Source organism: Schistocerca gregaria, chromosome 3, assembly GCF_023897955.1.
Source record: "Schistocerca gregaria isolate iqSchGreg1 chromosome 3, iqSchGreg1.2, whole genome shotgun sequence".
In the NCBI taxonomy this organism is placed as follows: Eukaryota; Metazoa; Arthropoda; class Insecta; order Orthoptera; family Acrididae; genus Schistocerca; species Schistocerca gregaria.
Genome location: NC_064922.1, coordinates 495,087,047 through 495,113,067, shown reverse-complemented (window position 1 = coordinate 495,113,067; position 26,021 = coordinate 495,087,047). Strand labels below are relative to the sequence as shown.

The following is a 26,021-nucleotide window of genomic DNA, read 5'->3' as shown; positions in this document are numbered from 1 at the left end:
TTTCCATTCGTCTGTAAAGAACTCGCGTTAGTATTTTGCAGCTGTGACGTATTAAACTGATAGTTAGGTAATTTTCACTTCTGTCAACACGTGATTTTTTTGGGATTGGAATTATTATATTCTTCTTGAAGTCTGAGGGTATGTCGCCTGTCTCATACATCTTGCTCACCAAATGGTAGGGTTTTGCCAGCACTGGCTCTCCCAAGGCTGTCAGTAGCTCTAATGGAATGTTGGCTACTCCCGGAGCTTTGTTGCGACTCAGGTCTTTCAGTGCTCTGTCAAACTATTCACGCACTATCATATCTCCCATTTCATCTTCACCTACATCCTCTTCCATTTCCATAATATTGTCCTTAAGTACATCGCCCTTGTGTAGACCCTCTATATATTCCTTTCACCTTTCTGCTTTCCCTTCTTTGCTTAGAACTGGGTTTGCATCTGAGCTCTTGATACTGATACAAGTGGTTCTCCTTTCTCCAAAGGTCTCTTTAATTTTGCTGTAGACAGTATCTATCTCACCACTAGTGAGATAAGCCTCTACATCCTTACATTTGTCCTCTAGCCATCCCTGTTTAGCCATTTTTCACTTCCTGTCGATCTCATTTTTGAGACGTTTGTATTCCTTTTTGCCTGCTTCATTTACTGCATTTTTCTATTTTCTCCTTTCATCAATTAAATTCAGTATTTCTTCTGTTACCCAAGGATTTCTACTAGTCCTCGTCTTTTTACCTACTTGATCCTCTGCTGCCTTCACCACTTCATCCCTCAAAGCTGTATTTCTTTCCCCCATTCCTGTCAATTGTTCCCTTATGCATAGTTTGGATCACCGTGCGAGATTTAGTTCATCAAAATTGCATCTCGGAAAAAAAGAAATCAGGATTTAAAATTTCACTAAAACTTTTTTGTCTGCCTGTCTGTTTGAATACGCTTATCTCCAAAACAACTAGACGAGTTTGTCGTAGGTAACTTGAGCATAGCTTTGGGCGTCTTATAGGCTTTATTTTATCAAAATCGGATCACGAAAAGAAGATATGCACACACATTGTAAAAATGTATGCATCGAAGCATTTGTGATGTGGTGCTGCAGGAGGAGTTATAAAATGTCACGAACTAATGATCTAGGAATGAGGAGTTTCTCCATAGAATCGACGAAGAGAAGTAAGTGTAGAAAAACTTTGACAAGAAGAATGCACTCAGAACACTTGGTAAGATACCTAAGAATACTTTTCGTAACTAGGGGAAGATTCGCAAATTGGAATATATCCAACAAATGAGTCTTTGCTTAATCCTTAACTAAAACTGTGCTCAATCGGTAACAATCTGGTTGTCGACAGTACACAAATCTCTCATATTCCAGAACCTTTTAAATTTCCTGGCAGCGTAAAACCTGTGAGCTCGACCGAGTCTGGAAAACAGATACATGCGTTTTGCAGGAAAGGCTCTTACCGACTGAACAGTCCAGGTGTAACTCAAGAATAGAGAGCTACTTGCAGAACTGGAATCGTGAGGTCTGTTCGACTGGTGCCCGTGGGCAGCTTAATCGGAAAATTTTCCTGCTAGAGGGAAACATCCGCGTTCGACAAAGAGTTTTAATCTACCAGGAAGTTTCTCATCATCTTTCTGAGTAGCTCAGTAACTGGCCTGTTTGTTCAAATGTTCAACTGTGTGTGAAATCTTATGGGAATTAACTGCTAACGCCATCAGTCCCTAGGCTTACACACTACTTAACCTAAATTATCCTAAGGACAAACACACACACCCATGCCAGAGGGAGGACTCGAACCTCCGCCGGGACCAGCCGCACAGTCCATGACTGCAGCGCCTGAGAACGCTCCTCTAGTCCCGTGTGGCACTGGCCTGTTTGGCTATGATTACAATCCTTTCTGAAACTTACAAAATAATACTTCATAAATCTCGGTTTCACAGTGCACTACATTTTATTTTAGGTTACCTGTCTGTTGTCTGGTATGATGCTGCCATATAGTGTTTCCAAACAGAAAACGATAAAATTGCAGAGAGTATTAAAGCAATGCTATGAATAGGATTCACATGTTTGTAGAAACAGCGCATTCCTCATTTAAAGTTTCCTTTTACAAAATTCCTTTTTCTCCCCTTTCACCCCATAAAGAAAAATGTGGAATCCAGTTTAAGTCCATATCTTCCATTCTCCTTGAAATGGCATCTGTGTCATATTATCAAGTTAGGTATGTGGGGCGTTCAATAAGTAATGCAACACATTTTTGTTCTCAGCCAGTTTCGTTTGAAAAAAATGCGGCTTTTGTTATGAGACATCGTGAAATATTCCTGCTTCAGCCCCCATAGTTTCATGAAGTTCCGACAGGTGGCGGCGCGGTACGTAGCCTTCAAAATGTCGTCTGTAACGGGGGTGTGTTCTAAGCAGAGAGGAGTCATTGAGTTCTAATTGACGGAAAATCAGAGCATCGTAGATATACATAGGTGCTTGTAGAAGGTCTAAGGAGACCTGGCAGTGAGAAAAAACACGATGATTCGTTGGACGAGGTGTCCGTCTTCATCGCAGCAAGGTCGCGCAAATATTTTCGATCTCCTGCGTGCCGGCTGGCCGCATGCAGCTGTGATGGGCGAATCACAATCAAACATTTCGTTGCACAGCTGGACGTCTCTGTTGGTTGTGCTCACTCACTCGTCTACCCGAAGTTGTCTGACGTTGACTAGTAGAGTGGCATCAAGGTACATTCAGACCCTCCAAATAAGCTTGCGTAAGGCCGTCGCATTGAACGGAGATTGTGTTGAAAAATGATGTTATCTAGCCAGAAGATTGGGAAATAATATGGTGTATTGGAACCATGACTAAAACCAACGAACGCCTCTTGTATATAAAGAACTGATCTTCAACGGAAAGTGCCCCGTATTAACGTATAGTGCTTTCCAGATGTTAAGCGTCCATTTTCAAGGGATTTTGTTTATCGTTCTTACTAGACGGTACGGTTCGTATTGAAAGAAGGACTGATAGTCATATATTTTGTACAAAATAATTCATATAATATAGTTGTCGCCATCAGTCCCGTAGGTAATGGACATGAGGTCAGACAGAAAAGTTTGCTAATACTCAATGAAAAACTAGGGTTTATGTGAAGATGAAAATTAATATTTGGGAATCACCAGATATTATATCTTGATTATAGGATCCAATTATTCCTACTTCACGCTGTTCAGTTCCTTAATGCCAACGCCACTTCCATTGTCCTCATGAAGGTGGTAATTGTTTACTTCGTAGTCTAGACTACTTCTCACGTGTCAGTCCAGGAGTTTTGAGGAGATCTGTGTCCTGTTCGACATTTGTTGTTTAACTTTATTCAAGATAATCAATTAAGGAGTCCCTTTTGCATACAAGCAAAGACTGGTCGTATTTCTCATTTTAAAATAGACCAAGCATTGTTAAGAGTTTGGTCTTAATATTTAGTGTTGATCGGCTTTGTATACATGCGACATCCACCTTGTTCAAAGATTTCTCGTATCTACTCTTCATATAAAATGTACCGAACTCCTTTTCCTTATGTGCCTCTTGAAGCAATTGTTTCAAACTGCATTAACCGACGATAATCTACTCTACATATTGCATTTACTTATTTTTCTTTTTAATGTACACTTTTGGGAAAACACAGAGTATCCTTTTTTCCGTTCTTTACCCAAACGTGTTTTGACGTCAGTGTGTTATCTTCAGAGGATCTCGTTTAATTTCTGTAAAATATTACACAAAAAATTTGTGCTTGATTGTAAAGATAGAACTGCACAGACTGCCTGTTTCATGCGTAATATGGCTTGACTACACGTCACCTGCAAAGTACTCAGATGAATATGTTTCATTGTCCAATTATTAATTACTTTTGTACACCTTTCACGAGGGTAACATTAGTGTATATTCTTTAGAATCGACAAAAAGAAATATATTTTTATGTAGGTAGAGATTTTTTTTCCAAGAAATGTCTGCCGTGTATTTACAGGGTGTTACAAAAAGGTAAGGCCAAACGTTCAGGGAACATTCCTCACACACAAAGAAAGAAAATATGTTATGTGGACATGTGTCCGGAAACGCTTACTTTCCACGTTAGAGCTCATTTTATTACTTCTCTTCAAATCACATTAATCATGGACTGGAAACACACAGCAACAGAGCGTACCAGCGTGACTTCAAACACTTTGTTACAGGAAATGTTCAAAATGCCCTCTGTTAGCGAGGATACATGCAGCCACCCTCCGGCGCATGGAAACCCTGATGCGCTGATGCAGCCCTGGAGAATGGCGTATTGTATCACAGCCGTCCACAATACGAGCACGAAGAGTCTCTACATTTGGTACCGGGGTTGCGTAGACAAGAGCTTTCAAATGCCCCCATAAATGAAAGTCAAGAGGGTTGAGGTCAGGAGAGCGCGGAGGCCATGGAATTGGTCCGCCTCTACCAATCCATCGGTCACCGAATCTGTTGTTGAGAAGCGTACGAACACTTTGACTGAAATGTTAGGAGCTCAATCGCGCATGAACCACATGTTGTGTCGTACTTGTAAAGGCACATGTTCTAGCAGCACAGGTAGAGTATCCCGTATGAAATCATGATAAAGTGCTCCATTGAGCGTAGTTGGACGAAACTAAAATGAGCTCTAACATGGAAATTAAGCGTTTCGGGACACATGTCCACATAACATCTTTTCTTTATTTGTGTGTGAGGAATGTTTCCTGAAAGTTTGGCGGTACCTTTTTGTAACAACCACTATAAGGAGAGTAATTTTCAAGAGAAGTTCGATCATGTTTATATTCAGTCACCAAGACTGAAAATGAAAAGTTACATTCCTTACAGTACTTCAGTATCTTCTGTTGGCGACAATTTCGCTAGAGCAAAAACTTATTTCACGGGACTGATTTAATCAGTTTAGTAACGCAAGACTGCTTTAAAAGCAATGTCAACCAAACTATTCTACTGACCGTGCTGACACTTCATATTTCAGCGCCACCTCTGTGTCAGATATGGTATGTTGCACGTTGCACTCCTACGTGTGTGCCGGCCGCGGTGGTCTCGCGGTTCTAGGCACGCAGTCCGGAACCGTGCGACTGCTACGGTCGCAGGTTCGAATCGTGCCTCAGGCATGGATGTGTGTGATGTCCTTAGGTTAGTTAGGTTTAAGTAGTTCTACGTTCTAGGGGACTGATGGCCACAGCAGTTGAGTCCCATAGTGCTCAGAGCCATTTGAACCATCCTACGTGTGTCACTTCAAGAACACTAACAACTCTGACACAGGCAACAAGCATTCGTAAGATCATCGGCCACAGCACCCAACAAGAGGTAAAGTCAGTCGCTGACGTAATGAAAGTGGAATTTTTAGCTCTCATGGGCAACATACGGTCAATCACACCGGTATATCCTCTGAAATACAAATTTACTGACGATACTTACAATTGTAGCACACAAGGAAGCAAAACATTATACACTCCTGGAAATGGAAAAAAGAACACATTGACACCGGTGTGTCAGACCCACCATACTTGCTCCGGACACTGCGAGAGGGCTGTACAAGCAGTGATCACACGCACGGCACAGCGGACACACCAGGAACCGCGGTGTTGGCCGTCGAATGGCGCTAGCTGTGCAGCATTTGTGCAGCGCCGCCGTCAGTGTCAGCCAGTTTGCCGTGGCATACGGAGCTCCATCGCAGTCTTTAACACTGGTAGCATGCCGCGACAGCGTGGACGTGAACCGTACGTTCAGTTGACGGACTTTGAGCGAGTACTTATAGTGGGCATGCGGGAGGCCAGGAGGACGTACCGCCGAATTGCTCAACACGTGGGGCGTGAGGCCTCCACAGTACATCGATGTTGTCGCCAGTGGTCGGCGGAAGGTGCACGTGCCCGTAGACCTGGGACCGGACCGCAGCGACGCACGGATGCACGCCAAGACCGTAGGATCCTACGCAGTGCCGTAGGGGACCGTACCGCCACTTCCCAGCAAATTAGGGACACTGTTGCTCCTGGGGTATCGGCGAGGACGATTCGCAACCGTCTGCATGAAGCTGGGCTACGGTCCCGCACACCGTTAGGCCGTCTTGCGCTCACGCCCCAACATCGTACAGCCCGCCTCCAGTGGTGGCGCGACAGGCGTGAATGGAGGAACGAATGGAGACGTGTCGTCTTCAGCGATGAGAGTCGCTTCTGCCTTGGTGCCAATGATGGTCGTATGGGTGTTTGGCGCCGTGCAGGTGAGCGCCACAATCAGGACTGCATACGACCGAGGCACACAGGGCCAACACCCGGCATCATGGTGTGGGGAGCGATCTCGTACACTGGCCGTACTCCTCTGGTGATCGTCGAGGGGACACTGAATAGTGCGCGGTACATCCAAACCGTCATCGAACCCATCGTTCTACCATTCCTAGACCGGCAAGGGAACTTGCTGTTCCAACAGGATAATGCACGTCCGCATGTATCCCGTGCCACCCAATGTGCTCTAGAAGGTGTAAGTCAACTACCCTGGCCAGCAAGATCTCCGGATCTGTCCCCCATTGAGCATGTTTTGGACTGGATGAAGCGTCGTCTCACGCGTGCTGCACGTCCAGTACGAACGCTGGTCCAACTGAGGCGCCAGGTGGAAATGGCATGGCAAGCCGTTCCACAGGACTACATCCAGCATCTCTACGATCGTCTCCATGGGAGAATAGCAGTCTGCATTGCTGCGAAAGGTGGATATACACTGTACTAGTGCCGACATTGTGCATGCTCTGTTGCCTGTGTCTATGTGTCTGTGGTTCTGCCAGTGTGATCATGTGATGTATCTGACCCCAGGAATGTGTCAATAAAGTTTCGCCTTCCTGGGACAATGAATTCACGGTGTTCTTATTTCAATTTCCAGGAGTGTATATTATATGACGTCACAACAACATATAAGAAAAACGTCCATCTTCCATTCCTCAAGTGTTGAAAGTGAAACTACAAACAACGCGGAGGTTCAAACTTCCTGGCAGATTTTAACTGTGTGCTGTACCGAGACTCGAACTTTGGCTTTCGCGGGAAAGTGCTCTACCGACTGAGTGCCGACTGTTCACTTGCGTGCTTGGGTAGCTCAATCGGTGGAGCACTTGCCAGCGAAAGGCAAAAGGTCCCGAGTTCGAGTCTCTGTGCGGCATTCAGAACTTTCACATCAGCTCATACTCCGCTGCAGAGTGAAAATTTCATTCTGTAATCCGAAAGTTCGTTTGAACACAAGTATGCCTTACTAGGCTGTTGACTTCTTCCGACTTCCGATCCATGGTGAAACTCGGAATTTCCCTCATGAACAATGTCAGACGTAAAATAAAGGATAAGTGACAAATAAAAGTTCCACAACTATCCGGGCTTCGAAACCAAGACTTATGAATTCGTAGCATGGAACATCACATCCACCAAGTCACATTCTGAAGCGTTACAACCGTACAAAACACGAGGATCTCGATAAATAGTTCCATAAGGGAAACAGCCGTGAGCAAGGGCTAAAATATGTTGCAGATTGAACGAACTATAAACAACAAACTGTTGATAACGTGTCAACTACTGTTACGCACTCGATTCATAATTCACATTCAAATAATTTTGCAGATCATTCTAATCTCTAAAAAATGGCTCTGAGCACTATGGGACTTAACATCTGAGGTCATCAGTCCCCTAGAACTTAGAACTACTTAAACCTAACTAACCTAAGGACATCACACACAGGCATGCCCAAGGCAGGATTCGAACTTGCGACCGTAACAGTCGCGCGGTTCCGGACTGATGCGCCTAGAACCGCTTGGTCACACCGGCCGGCCATTCTAATCGCTGTCTGGTGCTTTACATGTTAAGTGAATACAAAAGTGAAGCTGGCAGTACAGAGTAGGTCTACTTTTGGAAGCTATCATGAAAACCTTAACGGGGTTGAGGAGAAAACACTTTCTATAGCAAGAAGGTTCGAAACGTTTCGTCCTTTATATAACATTCAGTTGATAACAGCGATTTTGACACAGATATGAAAACTTCAATACAGTAATGGATAGTAACACAGCAAAAGGAATGCTTATCAAAAATTTTCTACTAGAGCACAACAGACGTGTGCCACTAATGATGAGTACTACGTTAATCTCTTTAACTGGTGTTTAACAACTAAATAATATATAATGTACCAAATGTTTCTAATCTTCTCGATCTAGAACATTTTTCTTCAACCCGCCTAAGGACTTCATCTTAATCTGCAAGACTGTCTACTCCAAGTGGTTGAAGAAACAATCGACCGAAATACACCGTTATCGGCGTAGGGCATATTGGGCAACCAAGGACAGCACCTAATAAAGAAAGTAAGTGGTCTATTTGCTGCTCAGTGGTACAGAATTGAAATAAAATGCAAATATTCCGGTATTTCGTGATCCAACGGATTGTACACAAAGACCACGAGAAACTACGCATTCTGCATTTGTTAGTCAAAATAAGAAATTATAATGCTGTGATACAAAGTTCGAGATCAGTTCAGAACTCATCACAAATTATCTACTAAATGGATAAAGTAATTTTTAGACTATCGTGACAGATAAATCTGCATAACTATTTGACGACACTTGTAAAACCCACAATGTGTGTTGCGGCAAGCAGTTTGTGAAACAGACAGTAATGTTTGGGAAGCAGCATCATCTTGCTGCATAAACAGGCCGTTCTGTATTGCTGGTGATCCCACTGCAAGTACATAGAAGATTAAACCAGGATGGTGTTTTCATCTAAGGAGCTATACAACATCTTACCACTATAAAATCAGCAGTAAGTTCACTTAATATTACTCCAATGACCTTGGCCTGTAGAATGTACATAGAGATAAAAGAAACAAAAAACCCGCAACGTTTTCGAAAGACAAAGTCGCTCACTAAGGACGTCTTCAGCAGTTTTGATACTAGAACTGGTCTGTGTCTTCACACGTGTAATAATGTTCCAGGCAGACGACAACACATTCACTTTCGTTGTGATATTCAGTCCCATAAGCAATTCTGTTTTTATCTCATCAATAGTGGCAAAACGGACGTCTTTTCATAGTTTTCTTCAGCCTCGGGAATAGAAAGAAGTCGCAGCAAATATGCTGGCTGAGGTAACATAACGCTTTTGTTTTTTGCCAAAAAATCGCGAACAAGCATCGAGGTATGAGTGGGATCATTATTTTGATGCAACTGTGAGGGGTGGTTTTGTTACAGTGCTGGTCGTTTTCTTCAGATTGTTTCACGCAAACGGCGCATAACTTCCAGGTAGTCCTTCTCCTAGTGTACATATAAGACAAAAAGAAGTGGAAATCGGATGTATAAAGCCCACGGAATTAAGAAAAAATGTCCCACTACTTTTTGATCGTAACTCGTAGACGTGGAAAGAAAGAACCAAACGTTGTAAAATAGATAAATTGCTCTTTTTAAATACGAAACCTCATGTTTATAACATGCTTAGTGTAAAGCGATGATTTCGTCGCCCTGTTGCCAATAATACGGAGTTCTTGAGAGAGATAATGGTGCGTTGTCTTATATTATTTGTGTTTGAAATGGTAGGAGAATCAATGGGCTTTCTGACTTGTAAAACGGTGATTTTTATTTTCCAAGGGTGCGGTGATATTAGCGCCAGCCTGTATTCCACGTAGAAGGTGGAGTCCTTAGAGTGTGTTGTCACGCCACATTTGACCCAAATGGTTCAAATGGCTCTGAGCACTATGGGACTTAACATCTATGGTCATCAGTCCCCTAGAACTTACAAATACTTAAACCTAACTAACCTAAGGACATCACACAACACCCAGCCATCACGAGGTAGAGAAAATCCCCGCCGGAAATCGAACCCGGGAACCCGGGAGTGGGAAGCGAGAACGCTACCGCACGACCACGAGATGCGTGCCATCTGACCCAGAGAGCTGCTATAGTGAGGGCGTCGTGTGTTGCGAGGTGGTGGGAGCGGCGCCGACGCTGCCGGTGCTGACGGCCGACATGGCGTCGCCGGCGTCGCGGGCGTCGGTGGGCGTGGCCCCGCGCGCCTCCCCTCGCCGCTTCCCGCCCCCGCCGGGCAAGATGGCCGCAACCATGACGCTGTCCGCCTCTGTATCCCCTCCGCCGCCTCCGCCGACCCACGTTCTGGATGAGGTAAGAGAGCAAGCGGTCTATACTGAGAATACAAAGCCATGCATGTATCTGCCTATTATGAGGCCGTGCTGAGAGGTATCGTCTCCGAATTTTTTATGTGAAAACATGTAAACCTTTTTACATCTTTATTTTACATCTTCATTTTCTACATCTTTATTTTTCTTGCCTGCATATTGAACCCCTCTGCCGCCAGAGCGCACAGTATTGTAGCGTGAAAGTGGTGGTGTGTAACTTAACTATGTAAGTGCCTGAGAAACAGCGTCCTGTAATCGACTTTCGAATTCTAATAGTTCGTCCACACGTAAAGCACCCTCTTCTTCAGCATGACAATGCCAGACAACACACGAGCGTTGTGACATCTACAACTATCAGACACCTTGAGTTCACTGTCATCGATCATCTTCTATACACTTCCGACTTCACTCCATCAAATTTTCATCTGTTTCCAAAACTTACAAAATAACTTCGACGACTGCACTTTGATAGTGATGAAGCAGTGCAATCAGAGGTGAGGTTGTGGCTTCGCCAACAAAGTCAAACTCCTACAGTCAAGGTGTCAACAAACTAGTCTCTCATTGGGAGAAATGTGTTCGACGCCAAGGTGACTATGTTGAGAAATAAACATGTAGACATCAGTAATAAGGATGTAGAATGTTAATGACGTTCGTTTTATTTAAAGGGCCTTAAGAATTTTCACATAAAAAATTCGGATGCATTATTTTTCACCATGCCCTCGTCCATACACTATTCATTAAGATTGCGAAAGACCACAAACCTGCAACGATTATAAATATATATTACTGATATGCGTCCTGAAACCTACTGTCGACTCGCAGAACTCTTTGGTCCACTATGACCTCTTGATGGTGCACGATTCAGACATATCCAGGGCGATAGTGGCGGAGACAGAAATGTTCGTCACTACCTTATAATAACAATAAAAACATGAAGTAATACTGTCATGTGCCAATTGCATTTACTCTGCAGTACCTTATTTGCACGCTGACTCTTAACTTGATCTGCAGCCCGTCTTACAAATTTACAAGAGAAGAGTTTCCGTTACGTACAGCAACTAGAACAACGTTCTAGATCCTCAAGCAGGAGTGAAAAATAAACAGTCAATATTTACATTGATGATCAGAGGTTAATAAAGGGAATGTAAATGAGCAGACGGACAGGGAAGAGCTAAAATTTACAACGGATAACTGAAGAAATATATTGTGCACCAAGGATTTACGTTTTGTTCAACGTACAAATATTTTTTACTCTAATTTCAGGAAAAGAGTGGACTAGGATTGATCATTAACATTCACTGTTTAACAAACACTGTAATTGAAAAAGATATATTTTTTTCTTTTTGTCATCAGTCTTCTGACTGGTTTGATGCGGCCCGCCATGAATTCCTCTCCTGTGCCAACCTCCTCATCTCGGAGAAACACTTGCGCCCAATGTTCTCGATGATTTCTTGCGCATACTCCAATCTCTGTCTTCGCGTACAATTTTTACCTAAAGTATCATGGAAGTTTGTCCTATCACCCTGTCCCTTCCTCTTTGCTGTGTCCTTCACATGTTTCTCTCCTCTCCAGTTCTGCGGAGAATCTCCTCGTTTCTCATTTTATCATCCCACCCATCTTCAACATCCTTCTACAGAATCACATCCCAAACGCTTTGATTCTTCTTTTCTCCGGTATTCACCTCCATAAAACGTTCTGCTCCAAACGTATATTTTCAGACTTTTATTCATATTAAGGTCGATATTTCCAAATAGTAGACTTCTTTTCGCCAGGAATGCTCTCTTTAGCTGTGCTAGTGTGCTTTTTATTTTCTTCTTACTCTTCCATGCTATGCAATACAACTGCTTTGCCTCGTCTGTTTCTTGAAGACCAATTTTGATCTTAGGATTATCCCTAGTCTCATGTTTCCTCTACTCCTTACTTTCATCTACACTCCTGGAAATTGAAATAAGAACACCGTGAATTCATTGTCCCAGGAAGGGGAAACTTTAATGACACACTCCTGGGGTCAGATACATCACATGATCACACTGACAGAACTACAGGCACATAGACACAGGCAACAGAGCATGCACAATGTCGGCACTAGTACAGTGTATATTCACCTTTCGCAGCAATGCAGGCTGCTATTCTCCCATGGAGACGATCGTAGAGATGCTGGATGTAGTCCTGTGGAACGGCTTGCCATGCCATTTCCACCTGGCGCCTCACTTGGACCAGCGTTCGTGCTGGACGTGCACACCGCGTGAGACGACGCTTCATCCAGTCCCAAACATGCTCAATGGGGGACAGATCCGGAGATCTTGCTGGCCAGGGTAGTTGACTTACACCTTCTAGAGCACGTTGGGTGGCACGGGATACATGCGGACGTGCATTGTCCTGTTGGAACAGCAAGTTCCCTTGCCGGTCTAGGAATGGTAGAACGATGGGTTCGATGACGGTTTTGATATACCGTGCACTATTCAGTGTCCCCTCGACGATCTCCTGAGGTGTACGGCCAGTGTAGGAGATCGCTCCCCACACCATGATGCCGGGTGTTGGCCCTGTGTGCCTCGGTCATATGCAGTCCTGATTGTGGCGCTCACCTGCACGGCGCCAAACACGCATACGACCATCATTGGCACCAAGGCAGAAGCGACTCTCATCGCTGAAGACGACACGTCTCCATTCGTCCCTCCATTCACGCCTGTCGCGACACCACTGGAGGCGGGCTGCACGATGTTGGGGCGTGAGCGGAAGACGGCCTAACGGTGTGCGGGACCGTAGCCCAGCTTCATGGAGACGGTTGCGAATGGTCCTCGCCGATACCCCAGGAGCAACAGTGTCCCTAATTTGCTGGGAAGTGGCGGTGCGGTCCCCTACGGCACTGCGTAGGATCCTACGGTCTTGGCGTGCATCCGTGCGTCGCTGCGGTTCGGTCCCAGGTCGACGGGCACGTGCACCTTCCGCCGATCACTGGCGACAACATAGATGTACTGCGGAGACCTCACGCCCCACGTGTTGAGCAATTCGGCGGTACGTCCACCCGGCCTCCAGCATGCCCACTATACGCCGTCGCTCAAAGTCCGTCAACTGCACATACGGTTCACGTCCACGCTGTCGCGGCATGCTACCAGTGTTAAAGACTGCGATAGAGCTCCGTGTGCCACGGCAAACTGGCTGACAGTGACGGCGGCGGTGCACAAATGCTGCGCAGCTAGCGCCATTCGACGGCCAACACCGCGGTTCCTGGTATGTCCGCTGTGCCGTGCGTGTGATCATTGCTTGTACAGCCCTCTCGCAGTGTCCGGAGCAAGTATGGTGGGTCTGACACACCGGTGTCAATGTGTTCTTTTTTCCATTTCCAGGAGTGTATATTCGAATTACCCTCAGTACATATCTTCCTCATTTTCACTGAGCATAGCAATTTCATCACCGAATCTTATCACTGATGGCCTTTCACTCTGAATGTTAATCCCGCTGGTGTTTGGTTTCCGACACATTTATCTGAGACAGAACACGAGTTCATTGTCCTCAGCGTCAGCAGCAATTTCGCACCAACAGGCTATCCCCACTCTGTACTCCAGAGGCACGTTAAAGAGAAAAAGTATAGTTTTTCAGAGGTGTATGAGATTGCACGATGATTGGGCAGGCGCAGTCGTGCAGAATTTCCGCTTCCCCCCAGTTCCTTTCCAACTGACATGCCTTCTCGGTTCAGTTGGTACCGTCAGGTGATGGAGAAATCTCTCCTCTCGCAACCCTTTTTCTTGGTAACTATTTGAATTAAATTTGGTTATTGTTACTAAACTAAGTGAGCAAAAGTCGTGAGGTTTGTTGTCCCATTGAAGATGTACCTGGTATGATGCTGGAATGCTGGCGTGTGGCGCGATATCTCAACATACTGTTACAGACAGTTATGTATTACACCTGACAACACGTCGGTAGTTAACTGATGATGCACGTGGGATTATCGATGTAAGACACGTGAATATTAACAGACAGGAGATTACACAAGAACTCGGGTCTCCGCGGTCAAAGGTGTCTCGGGTACGTCTTCAATACCATAAATAAAATTTTTTCCACACGCGTTAAACTTCGCGCAGAAGGGCCCAAAGAGTTTGACAGAAGGTCGCCACATACGCTCCACAAAAGCACACAGGGCGAAGGACCATTAGTGTGACTCAGTTCGACCCCAAGTTGAATGTGTGGCCTCAGGATTTTTTTTTTAAATTCAGAGACGTGCGGAGAAAAATCATTCGCACAACAGTCACGAACCGACGGCCGACATCACATCCGGTGCCTCCCCAAGACTTCTGGCCACTCACTGCAATATGAAAATTTAGACTGAGTTGATAGTACTAAGATTAAATGGAACAAGGCCTACCTCCCGTCCCGTGATACCCAGCACGTTGCAGTCTGGGTTCAGCTAGTCTTCCCATCTGCTTCTTGGTCTTCCAGGGGGTCTTGAGCTTTCTATCTTCTTGTCATACATCTGACGAGCTATTCCACATAGCCCATTATGAAAACATGGCCTGGCCATTGAAAACGTCTCGCTTTCGTGATGTTCACTTCCGAGGTTGGTCGGTTAGCTTTGCTGGTTGGATCTCCAAACATAACGTATGTATTTCTTGGTCAATTTTTTCCCAAAGACTTTTCTGTACACTTTATTTCCGAAGACAGAGTAGGTGCTGGTCTTTTTGGTCAGGCTCTACACTTCGACTCTGTGTAGCGGTAATAGCCTGGTGACTGTGTTGTAGAGCTTCGGCTTGGTTTCCTGGCTAAGATTTTGGGGGTGAAATGTAATAATTACAGCCTCTTAATTCAGCCAGATGGCAAAACGGGAAAGGGCTGGACCAGTGGGGAATTTACACACTTCATTCGCTGGGAGAACACAAACTTATTTTACACAGTTTCAATCACATAACAGCCAGTTAAGCTTTTTTTTAAATAATTAGAAGTCCACGTAATGAGACTCATTCAAAATTCAATTCCAATTTAAATAATTTACAAAAAATTTAAAATTAACTTTAAGCCAGTATGACTTAACGTTCATTAAGGCAAGAGATCCCTTGCATAGTCCGCCTGCTTACCTGAGTGGTAACGCGCTCGCCTCCCATAAACGTGGGCCCGGGATCGATTCCCGGCCGGGTTGGAGTTTTCTGCGGTCGGCGACTGGGTGTTGTGTGGTCCTCGTCATCATTCATCCTCATCACCGGCGCGCAAGTCACGCAATGTGGCGTCGACTGAAGTAAGACTTGCACTCGGCGGCCGAACTTCCCCGGATGTGGTCTCCCGGCCATCGATGCCATACGCTCATTTCCATTTTTTACCCCTTGCATAAGCCACAGACGGAAATCTAAACAACACTACCAGAACAGATCATAATGGCCTTAATTACAAAATGCCGAAAGTAAAACATGATTTGAACTTGACTAATAAAAAAACTAAAACTATTCAAAACAATTTAACACCCCTATTTAAGCAAGATAATTTTGACCCCAGAAACACACATCTGTTGAAGCTTTAATACATTTCAGTAACACGAGAATAATTAATTTTAAACGGATTGAGGTACATGTTGGGATCTCAAAGTACATCAAAATTTGCTTAAGGCGAAGACGACACTCTAACGTATACAAGTTCAGAATTATTGCAAGTAGAAAAATAACTTGAACAGGTACATTGAGTAGTGCAGCTGTGGTAGTAGGAAACAGCTCGAAAGATAGACAGCGGGGAGAACTTCCGAGTGTATGCGCGTCAAATGAGACAAACACCCAGCCCGCATCTCGTGGTCGTGCGGTAGCGTTCTCGCTTCCCACGCCCGGGTTCCCTGGTTCGATTCCCGGCGGTGTCAGGGATTTTCTCTGCCTCGTGATGGCTGGGTGTTGTCTGATGTCCTTAGGTTAGTTAGGTTTAAGTAGTTCTAAGTTCTAGGGGACTGATGACCATAGATGTTAAGTCCCATCGTGCTCAGAACCATTTGAATCAAACACCCAGATAAGCAAGCCGACGGCCCTTGAGTCAGTGGGGCCCGATCCTGCAGCACAAATAATTTTAATTAGAATTCCAACACACAACCGTGCTTCAGATAAGTAACTCTTAGGATAGAATTAATTAATCTGAGCTCCTATCATAAACCATGATTCAAGAACTAGCTACAAATATTTATTTCAGCAATAAAATAGTAATATCAGAATTTTTTTCTTAGCAAACCATTGGAGCAGTCACAAGGACACTCGCTTGACATTAAAAACTCATACACATTAGTCCATAGCGGTTCTGACAGATCAGAATTATATGAACCACTTAAATAGAACAGATACACTGTGTAATTTCTTACACAGCGTAGGCCTTTAGCATTAGGTTCAAGGAAATCAGAACAACAAAACCAAATTATAAGCAGGGCAGTGAAATACCAAAACCAGTATACTGACACCAACAATTAAACATCCGTGGTGCTGGCCGGGTGGTCGAGCGGTTCTAGGCGCTACAGTCTCGAACCGCGCGACCGCTACGGTCGCACGTTCGAATCCTGCCTCGGGCGTGGATGTGTGTGATGTCCTTAGGTTAGTTAGGTTTAAGTAGTTCTAAGTTCTAGGGACTGATGACCTTAGAAGTTAAGTCCCATAGTGCTCAGAGCCATTTGAACCATCCCTGGTAATTGGTAATACGAAATATTTCATTGGGTCTCCAATTGAAAACCACTTGACCAATTGTTTACTTTAAAAATCAGGAGTATTAATGGGAAGTAGACAAGAACAGGTAACGCATACGCTAATGCACACCACCACACTTCCAAATAATCTTTCTCCTGGAACACTTCGCTTCACACTGGCTAAAGGTTCACATGCACCAAGGTTACATAAGGTTAACACCTAAAACAAATTATAGTATCAGCCAGTGACTCAGTCTGAAACGTCTAACAGATCTTGGAATCTCATTGTCTTTCAGATACCTTGGAGACACAGAAGCAAGACAGATCAAAATGACAGTGAACACTCCCATGAAAGCTCAGTGCCCTTCTGATAAGCCACACCACAAGCCATGTCGGTACCCAACAGCTTACACGGGATAACATGACCCCAACATATTCGCCCGCCAAAGGCAAACACCAAGGCGAAGAGGCCCCACGAAAGGTCGTCACAGCGCCGTTCCTCAGCTCATACTGCCCACCAAACTGGCCACCATGCTCAGAACCACCACACCAGAAGGCGCTGCGCTCCAACAGCAACTTGTTAGTCAAAGATCATAAGAATAGTAATATCAATACACTGCGAGAAAGCCACCATGGCTCAGGAGGATAGAACTTTTAGAAGGGAAAAGTAAAATTTGTTTGCGTCCTGTAGTCTTGTTTGGTATTCGGCTTGCTTCTACTGCAATCATTTATATTAATTTGAAGTTAGGAGTATTCTTGAGAGTATAGTTTGCTACCTGAAGGTCGTTCGTTGTCCTGTAGTCATATTTTGCCTTAGTATGGCCACGTATACTGTTTTTTTCTCATTTTCAAACTTATTTTCAGGGTTGTTTCATTTAACTTCTTGAACAGTGTTTAAATTTCACTGCATTATCTTTCGTTCTTTATCTGTTGCTCGTTTTGTTTCTCTTATTACATTTTCCATGATAATGTTGAAGATAAGTTGGGATAGACCATCACCTTGCTTCAGTCCAATTTGGTTCTCAAAACAATCCGATACCGAGATGCTGACATCTGAATTCTGCGCAAGCTCGAATTCTGATGAAGAGCACGCATCTGATGTCACCATTACGGATGCACCTGAGCGCCATAGATCGAGCAATATTCGAAGAGAGTGCGAAATTCGACAGAGGTCGTTCATGTAGCGGCTGCCCTTGCGTATGTGTCTCCTCTTTATTTTCTTCGTACAAAGTTATCGATGTGGACTAGCAATTTCCAGTGCTAAACACTCACCTGAAGACGGCTGACAAGCTGTCAAGCGAAATATCGTGGCAAAAAGTCGACGTCACTCGGCTGTAATCCAGAAATTTCACGAAATACTCTTTACGCCATGAAAATTTCAAGAGTCACAGTATAGGAGTAAAATTAAAACTGAGAATAATTGCAAGGTCTGGAAAAAGACGTGGGCAATTATCCATTACCCACTGATCAATTCAACTTCACGATCTCTTTGGCACAGGGGCATCCACCAAGAGTTCCACAAACAGCAAAATTCAGAGGGCTTAGCGCCTCGTCAATGTGTGCTCATTGGAACTTAGAGGATACGTCAGTGCCTAATATGCTATCAGAAGGCTGAAAAATGGCAAGGTACGACACAAAATCTGGCAATAACAATACGTACTTCACCATCCACGTACAGTTCAGAAGACATTCTATTTCTGGACAAGTTCTTTTATCCAAATTGCAACGCAATGAATTTATCTGGATGCTAACCAGTGATAGCTAGTACTTAATCAGCAAGAAAACTGAAATGAGTATTGAAGATTGCTCCTATTACCAGGCAATGGAGCACAACCAACTGCTACACTGTACGAAAAACAAAGATAACTTTGACTGATATTTGACCGCTGTACTACCATAATGAACCATGCTACTGAACAGAGGTTTTGGCTAAGTCTCCATTTTTTTGGTAGAAGTATTGACAAGCTTTCCTTACCTGTTTTCCTCGCTAAATAGCAGGTCCACAACGGCAGAGGAGCCAGGATTTATTTGTTCATACGATACAAATTTTAATTTCAAGAATAACGCCTTTTCTACGGGTAGAAATTATGTCTCTGTTTTAAAAGAGGAAGAATTTTTAGTTCCACAGAAGACTTCTACCTTCAAGTTTAAAGGAAAAAAAAAAAAAATTGGTAGAGGCCTTGCCGGCGAAAGGGGAAGTTCGAGTCTTTGTCCAGCACACAGCTTTAATCTGCTATCAGTTTTCAAAAGTGAGTTATCACTGTTATATCTAGAAATTTCTCTTCAACATGTTGTTCTTTTCGTGTTGCCAAGTAAGAAACCGAGAATTCGATTGCTGGTTGGCAGCTGATAAGATGAAGAAGAACAGTCGCTGTAATTCATTCCGAGATGAATCCTACCTGCCACATACTGACCTGTACTGTACCACAGGTGTCGGCTGTATGTACTTTTCACTGATGGCATTTTCCTCATGATAAAAGACTTATGGGCATAGATGAATCAGAAAAATCCAGTCGCTTGTAACTACGGTGAAATCTCTCTGATGGAATTCCAGTAGTCGTCCGCCTGCAAACAGTACGCTTTTTCAACTAGTCCCGACAGAACGACAGAAGGCACTCCTTGAAAATGTGGAATAGGAGATAAGTTCTACCAGAAAAAAATCGTGTGATGTTTAGAACTTTCTTGCTCGAACAGACGATCAATTCGTTTGAGTCAAGCGTATATTTGAACCCTGAAACTGCATTCGTAGCTCAGTAGATTTATTCTTAAATTATATTCTCAATTAATCTTCTTGTTCATTATGGTACTGTAAATACTGGAGTATATCTTCTTCTTGAGCTTGTGTACTCCCGGGTATATTATTTGTATCTCTCGTGCAATAGTATTTGGTGGATAAGGAGGTTTACGTCCTGGAAAATTGTTTCATCGGTGGTTATTTTAATAGCTGCGTTGTTTTTTATTCTGTTGTTAATGTAGATATTACATAGTTTGCTGTCAATTGTATCAGTATTCCCTCCAATGGCCGTATACCGGCTAAATTATGCAGTTCTCCTCTGCTGGTGTTTGGACTAGTTCTTACAGCTATTTGTAACATTCTTCTTCCCATGCTCAAAAATTTTGGTGCATGACCCTTTGATGTCATCCATATTGGTGCAACATATTCCAGGGTTGCCCTTCTAAAACTGCAGTAGGGGTAAATTAGTGCTGGGTCGTTGCACCATTAAATAATCCTTTTATCAATTTTAAAATTCCTAATCTTTTCCTTGATTTCATAATTAATACAGTAATGGCTTTTATGTTCAACCGTCGTCCACGACATATTACGGTTTTTTATGCTATTTTGCTTTCCCCATATCTTCGTATTTTGTCGCCTATACTGAGTTAAGCTTTTGTGATGAAAATCTGTAAACTGCCTTTTTTTAAAGTTGGGACATATTCTCCATTTAGGTACACAAGGTTTCATAAGTTTAATATACTGAGAGGTAAATCGGTGTAGACTTTCTGCCGTGGATGTATGACACCAGTGGGCAGTGTCACCTGCGTTAAAAGCCAAATCTTCCTTCCATTTTATTGGTAATACATCTGCTGTATACACTGAGGTGACAAAAGTTATGGGATGTCTCCTAATATAATAGCGTAGTGCAGCAACTCGACGTGGCATGGACTCTGAAGACATGGAGTCTGCAGACAGGTTGAGCCATACTGCCTCTGTAGCTGTCCATCATTAAGTGTTACCGGCGTAGTATTTTGAGCACGAACTGACCTCTTGATTATGTCCCATGAATGTTCGATGGGATTCATGTCGTGGTGGCCAAGACCTTCCCTCGAAATGACTAGAATGTCCTTCAAACCAGTCACAGATAATTGTGCCCTGGTGGCATGACGTAGAGTCATCTATAAAAATGGTTCGGGAACATGAAGTCGATGAATGGCTGCAAATGGTCTCCAAGCAGCCGAAGATAACCATTTACAGTCAATGATGGTTTTTCAGTTGGACCAGTAAGACCCGGTTCATCCCGTCTAAACATCGACCACGCCACTGTGGAGACACTGTCAGCTTGCACAGTGCCTTGTTGTTAACAACTTCGGTGCATGGCTTCATGGGGTCTTTGCCTTCGTGAGGTCTGTGCCTTCGTAGGGTGTGTGCCACACTAGAACCCTACCATCAGCTTTTACCAATTGGTATTCATCTGAACAGGCCATGGTTTTCCAGTCGCCTAGAGTCCAACCGATACGGCCGCGGCCAAGGACAAGTGCTGCAGGCGGTGTTGTGCTGGTAGCAAAGGCATTCGTTTCGGTTGCCTGCTGTCATAGCCCACTAGCGCCACGTTGCGCCGCGTTGTAGTAACGGAAACGTTCGTCGTATGTCCCACATTGATTTCTACGGTTATTTTACGCTGTGAGCAGCATTGACAACTGTAGGCAATCGCCACTGCTCTCGGCCGTTAAGTGAAGGCCATCAGCCACTGCGTTGCCCGTGGTGAGATGTAATGCTTCAGATCTGGTATTGTCGGCACACTTTTGACACTGTGGATCTCGGAATACTGAATTCTCTAACGATTTCCGAAAGGGAATGTCCAATGCGTGTAGCTCCAACTATCATTACGCATTCAGAGTCGCTTAATTCCCGTCGTGCAGCCATTATAATGTTGGAAACATTTTCACAATAATTATCTTGAATACAAATAATAGCTTCGTCAATGCAGTTCCCTCTTATACTTTGTGTACGCAGTACTACCGCCACCTGTATATATGCACATCGCTATCCTCTGACTTGTCACCTGAATTTATGTAACCCATAGTTGGCCTGTCGCCTAAGCAGTTTGCTATTAGTTTGAGTAGTCTACTTGGAAAACCCATATTTACCAATTTATCAAATGAGCATTCTACACTACTGGGCATTAAAATTGCTACATCAACAAGAAATGCAGATGATAAACGGGTATTCATTGGACAGATATATTATACTAGAACTGACATGTGATTACATTTTCAAGCAATTTAGGTGCATAGATCCTGAGAAATCAGTACCCAGAACAACCACCTCTGTCCGTAATAGCGGCCTTGATACGTCTGGGCATTGAGTCAATCAGAGCTTGGCTGGCGGGTACAGGTACTGCTGCCCATGTAGCTTCAACACGATACCACATTTCATCAAGAGTAGTGACTGGCGTATTGTGACGAGCCAGTTGGTCGGCCACCATTGACCAGACGTTTTCAGTTGGTGAGAGATCTGGAGAATGTGCTGGCCAGGTCATCAGTCGAACATTTTCTGTATCCAGAAAGGCCCGTACAGGATCTGCAACATGCGGTTCTGGATTATCCTGCTGCAACGTAGGGTTTCGTAGGGATCGAATGAAGGGTAGAGCGACGGGTCGTAATACATCTGAAATGTAACATCCACTGCTCAAAGTGCCGTGAATGCGAACAAGAGGTGACCGAGACGTGTAAGCAATGGCACCCAACACCATCAGGCCAGTATGGCGATGACGAATACACGCTTCCAATGTGCGTACACCGCGACGTCGCCAAACACGGATGCGACCATCATGATGCTGTAAACAGCACCTAGATTCATCTGAAACGATGACGTTTTGCCATTCGTGCACCCAGGTTCGTCGTTGAGTACACCATCGCAGGCAGCGTCAAGGGTAACCGGAGCCATGGTCTCCGAGCTGACAGTCCACGCTGCTGCAAACGTCGTCGAACTGTTCGTGCAGATGGTTGTTGTCTTGCAAACGTCCCCGTCTGTTTAATCAGAGATCGATACGTGGCTGCACGATCCGTTACAGCCATGCGGATAAGATGCCTGTCATCTCGACTGCTAGTGATATGAGGCCGTTGGGATCCAGCACGGCGTTCCGTATTATCCTCCTGAATCCACCGTTTCCATATCATGCTAACAGTCATTGGATCTCGACCAACGCGAGCAGAAATGTTGCGATACGATAAACCGCAATCGCGATAGACTACAATCCGATCTTTATCAAAGTCGGAAACGTGATGGTATGCATTTCTCCTCCTTACACGAGGCATCACAGCAACGTTTCACCAGGCAACACCTATCAACTGCTGTTTGTGTATGAGAAATCGGTTGGAAACTTTCGTCATGTCAACAAGTTGTAGGTGTCGCCACCCGCGCCAACCTTCTGTGAATGCCCTGAAAAGCTAATCATTTGCTTATCACAGCATCTTCTTCCCCTCGGGTAAATTTCGCGTCTGTAGCACGTCATCTTCGTGGTGTAGCAATTTTAATGGCCAGTAGTGTATATCTAACATTAACGTCAGTGCCAAAGTCCAAAATTTAATGTTTGGGTGGCATTGATGGCAATTGTAAATACTGAGTCCATGGTGGAATGTGCTTTGTGGAAACCTGCTTGTATTAATGTAATTAGGTCTTTTTTACCAACAAATGTGTTGATTCTGGCACGTTTGTGTTGGAACAATCGTAACCGATCCTATGTACTTTCTGTCGTGCTTTCAGTCGCAGCGGCCGAACCTGTGCCGCATCTGTGGCAAGACGTACGCGCGGCCGAGCACGCTGAAGACGCACCTGCGCACGCACTCCGGGGAGAAGCCGTACCGCTGCGGCGACTGCCACAAGTCGTTCAGCCAGGCGGCCAACCTGACGGCGCACGTGCGCACGCACTCGGGCGAGAAGCCGTTCCGCTGCGCCATCTGCGACCGCCGCTTCTCGCAGTCGTCCTCCGTCACCACGCACATGCGCACGCACTCTGGCGAGCGGCCGTACCGCTGCCGCCTCTGCCGCAAGGCCTTCTCCGACTCGAGCACGCTCACCAAGCACCTGCGGATACACTCCGGCGAGAAGCCTTACCAGTGCAAGCTGTGCCTGCTGCGCTTCTCGCAGTCCGGCAACCTCAACCGCCACATGAGGGTCCACGGCGGGGGCGGCGGCGGCGGGGGCGGCGGCGGGGGCGGCATCGCGGCCGGCGCCGGTGGGGGCGGCGTGCCTGCCTGACGGTTGGCCTCCTGGTGAGGCTTGGCCCTGGGCGCTGCCACGCCCCCGCCTCCCGCCCCCGTGCCGTCTGCCGCCCCCGCGACGCTGCGCCGTCCTTGCAAGTGCGTCCTGTGTTCCAGAGCCGACGAGGATCTGCTGTACACGCCGCAGCCGCCTCCTCTGCGCTCGCAGTTCTTCGACGACACTGACGACCGATTCCGTGCAGCGTTGCCCGAATACCTCGTGGAAGTGTCGATGGACGAAAGTGTGTAGATTCACCTGCATTCACTGCACACAGCCTCAAGTACTCTTATACTGTCACCCATATGCACTTCTTCTAATGAAAGGTAGGGAACGCCTATACAAGAAAAGAAAAAAAAAATATTGATCAGAAAGAAGGACGACACTAAAGACGACTATTCTACCGGTTTCAACTTACTGCACATGCTGGGTTGCGGGTAGCGGAAGAGACAAGCTCCACGCGTTGACTGTGGCAAGGAAAGAGGTGGCCTGGAGAGCGAAAACTGCGATTTCCTCATGCAGGGTGGCCATCGTGTGCTCAGCGATTTACCCAGCAAATATTAGAGCTGTGATTGCCGAGTTACCTTCTGAAGGAGGAGTTATGAGTGGAACCTGCGATGAACCAGGAATTGCTTCATTATTTATTTCACCGTAAAGAAAGCGGAGCAAAATAACGCGGCCACGTATTGCTGCTGCAGCGTGATTGGGCACAGTCTGATGTGATTTCTCCAGTTAACAGTGGCAGTAGGAGAAACACCTGATGATCGAAACACTCCGACTTCTGCAGTTTCCAAACTAGTGAGGCGATCACTAAAGAATAAGTTCATATATTTTAAAATCGGTTGTACTGATGTAAAACTACCATCAATAAGCTATAGATGAAGAGTATATGTGAAATTCGGATACCCTTTTGAGGTTCCTCACCGCTCGATTCAGAGACAAAAAGTGATGGAATAGTGACCTATAGAGGGATTCATTGTGATAGTTCATACAGTAATTTAAGCCAAACTACTACAATATTTCGCATTACGACCTCGGATACTACAACAAACAGAAGGAAAGCATCTCTCTCTCTCGCTCTCTCTCTCTCTCTCTCACACACACACACACACAAATATTTCACGTCTGGCTCACAATAAGTAATATTTGAGAAAATTTCTCGTGAACAATTAGCGATTTGGCTTAAAGTATTTTGAAAATGGGTTTCCAACAGTTTCGACTCCAAAAACATTTATTTCGATGGTATCAGGTTTGGGTCAGCATTTGACCATCCTCAGACCCTCATACCATGGTGGTAGGTGGTGACGATCAATGTACGCGTTGTTGTGACTCCACGAACGTCAACTGTTCAACTGTTGACATTCGTACAATCACAACACCCGCTCCATTCACCGCCGCCGTCAACCATCGTGGTACGAGAGTCTGAGGGTGGTCAAATACTGACCGCACCTGGTTACCATCGAAATAAATATTTTTTCGGTCGAGACTGTTTATAATCCATTTTTGAAGTGTCTCATTATACTACAAACGTTGATGACTTGTCAAAAACTGTTGATACAATCTCCCAAAAAACCAAAGAGATCTCAAATTACCACAAAAATTAATGTCTTAGTTACCACATAACAAATAAGTGCTGTCCCAATAAGGGTGTGGAATATTTAATCTGAATATTGCTGACTTAATAATTTCGTTATTACAGTGGTCGCAGCATACTAGAACTTTTCATTTTGTGAATCGCACTATTTACATTTCTGAACTTTTAAAGGTAGCTGGCAATTTTTGCATTACTTCCCATTCCTTAATTTCTTTTTGAAGCAGAACAGCCTCGTTCCTTTTCCACCTAATCTTATTGCATGTATTCTGGTAGAATCTACAACTGCACATTAAAAATGTCGCATTTACCTGGAGATCTTATCCAAACTTACAAGGTAGGCGTAAACTTTACCGACAGATTGTTCTGAAACTGATAATGGACTGTTCTTGAATTTTGCTGGAGAACTCACGATCTGCGATGCAATGTTAGTGAATATCATACAGATGTTTCAGTAGATGTATGCGATTTCCTATTGACTTTAATAGCGTGGCTCTAATGGACTATAAACTCGAATTCTTCAAATTCAAAATTCTGTAAAATACACTGCAACACCATGAATAACGGAGCTCCTCTACAGAAGAAAAGGCTTATACGCTGTATGTTACAACAAGCAAACATCAGAAGTTGAAGTTCACATTATCGTACACATGCTAACATCGCTGATGTC

At 44.6% G+C, this 26,021-nt stretch overlaps 1 protein-coding gene across 1 annotated transcript in view; it reads left to right on the top strand.

Annotated features, from left to right (window-relative positions):
• The window catches only part of LOC126355442 (protein glass-like), a 149,528-nt gene extending 125,768 nt beyond the window's left edge, over positions 1–23,760 (top strand). The window contains exons 6-7 of the mRNA XM_050005750.1: positions 9,939–10,133; positions 23,266–23,760. Coding sequence (XP_049861707.1) covers positions 9,939–10,133; positions 23,266–23,760 — 690 coding nt within the window. The remainder of the gene's footprint in view (positions 1–9,938; positions 10,134–23,265) is intronic.
• Positions 23,761–26,021: the final 2,261 nt, after the last annotated feature.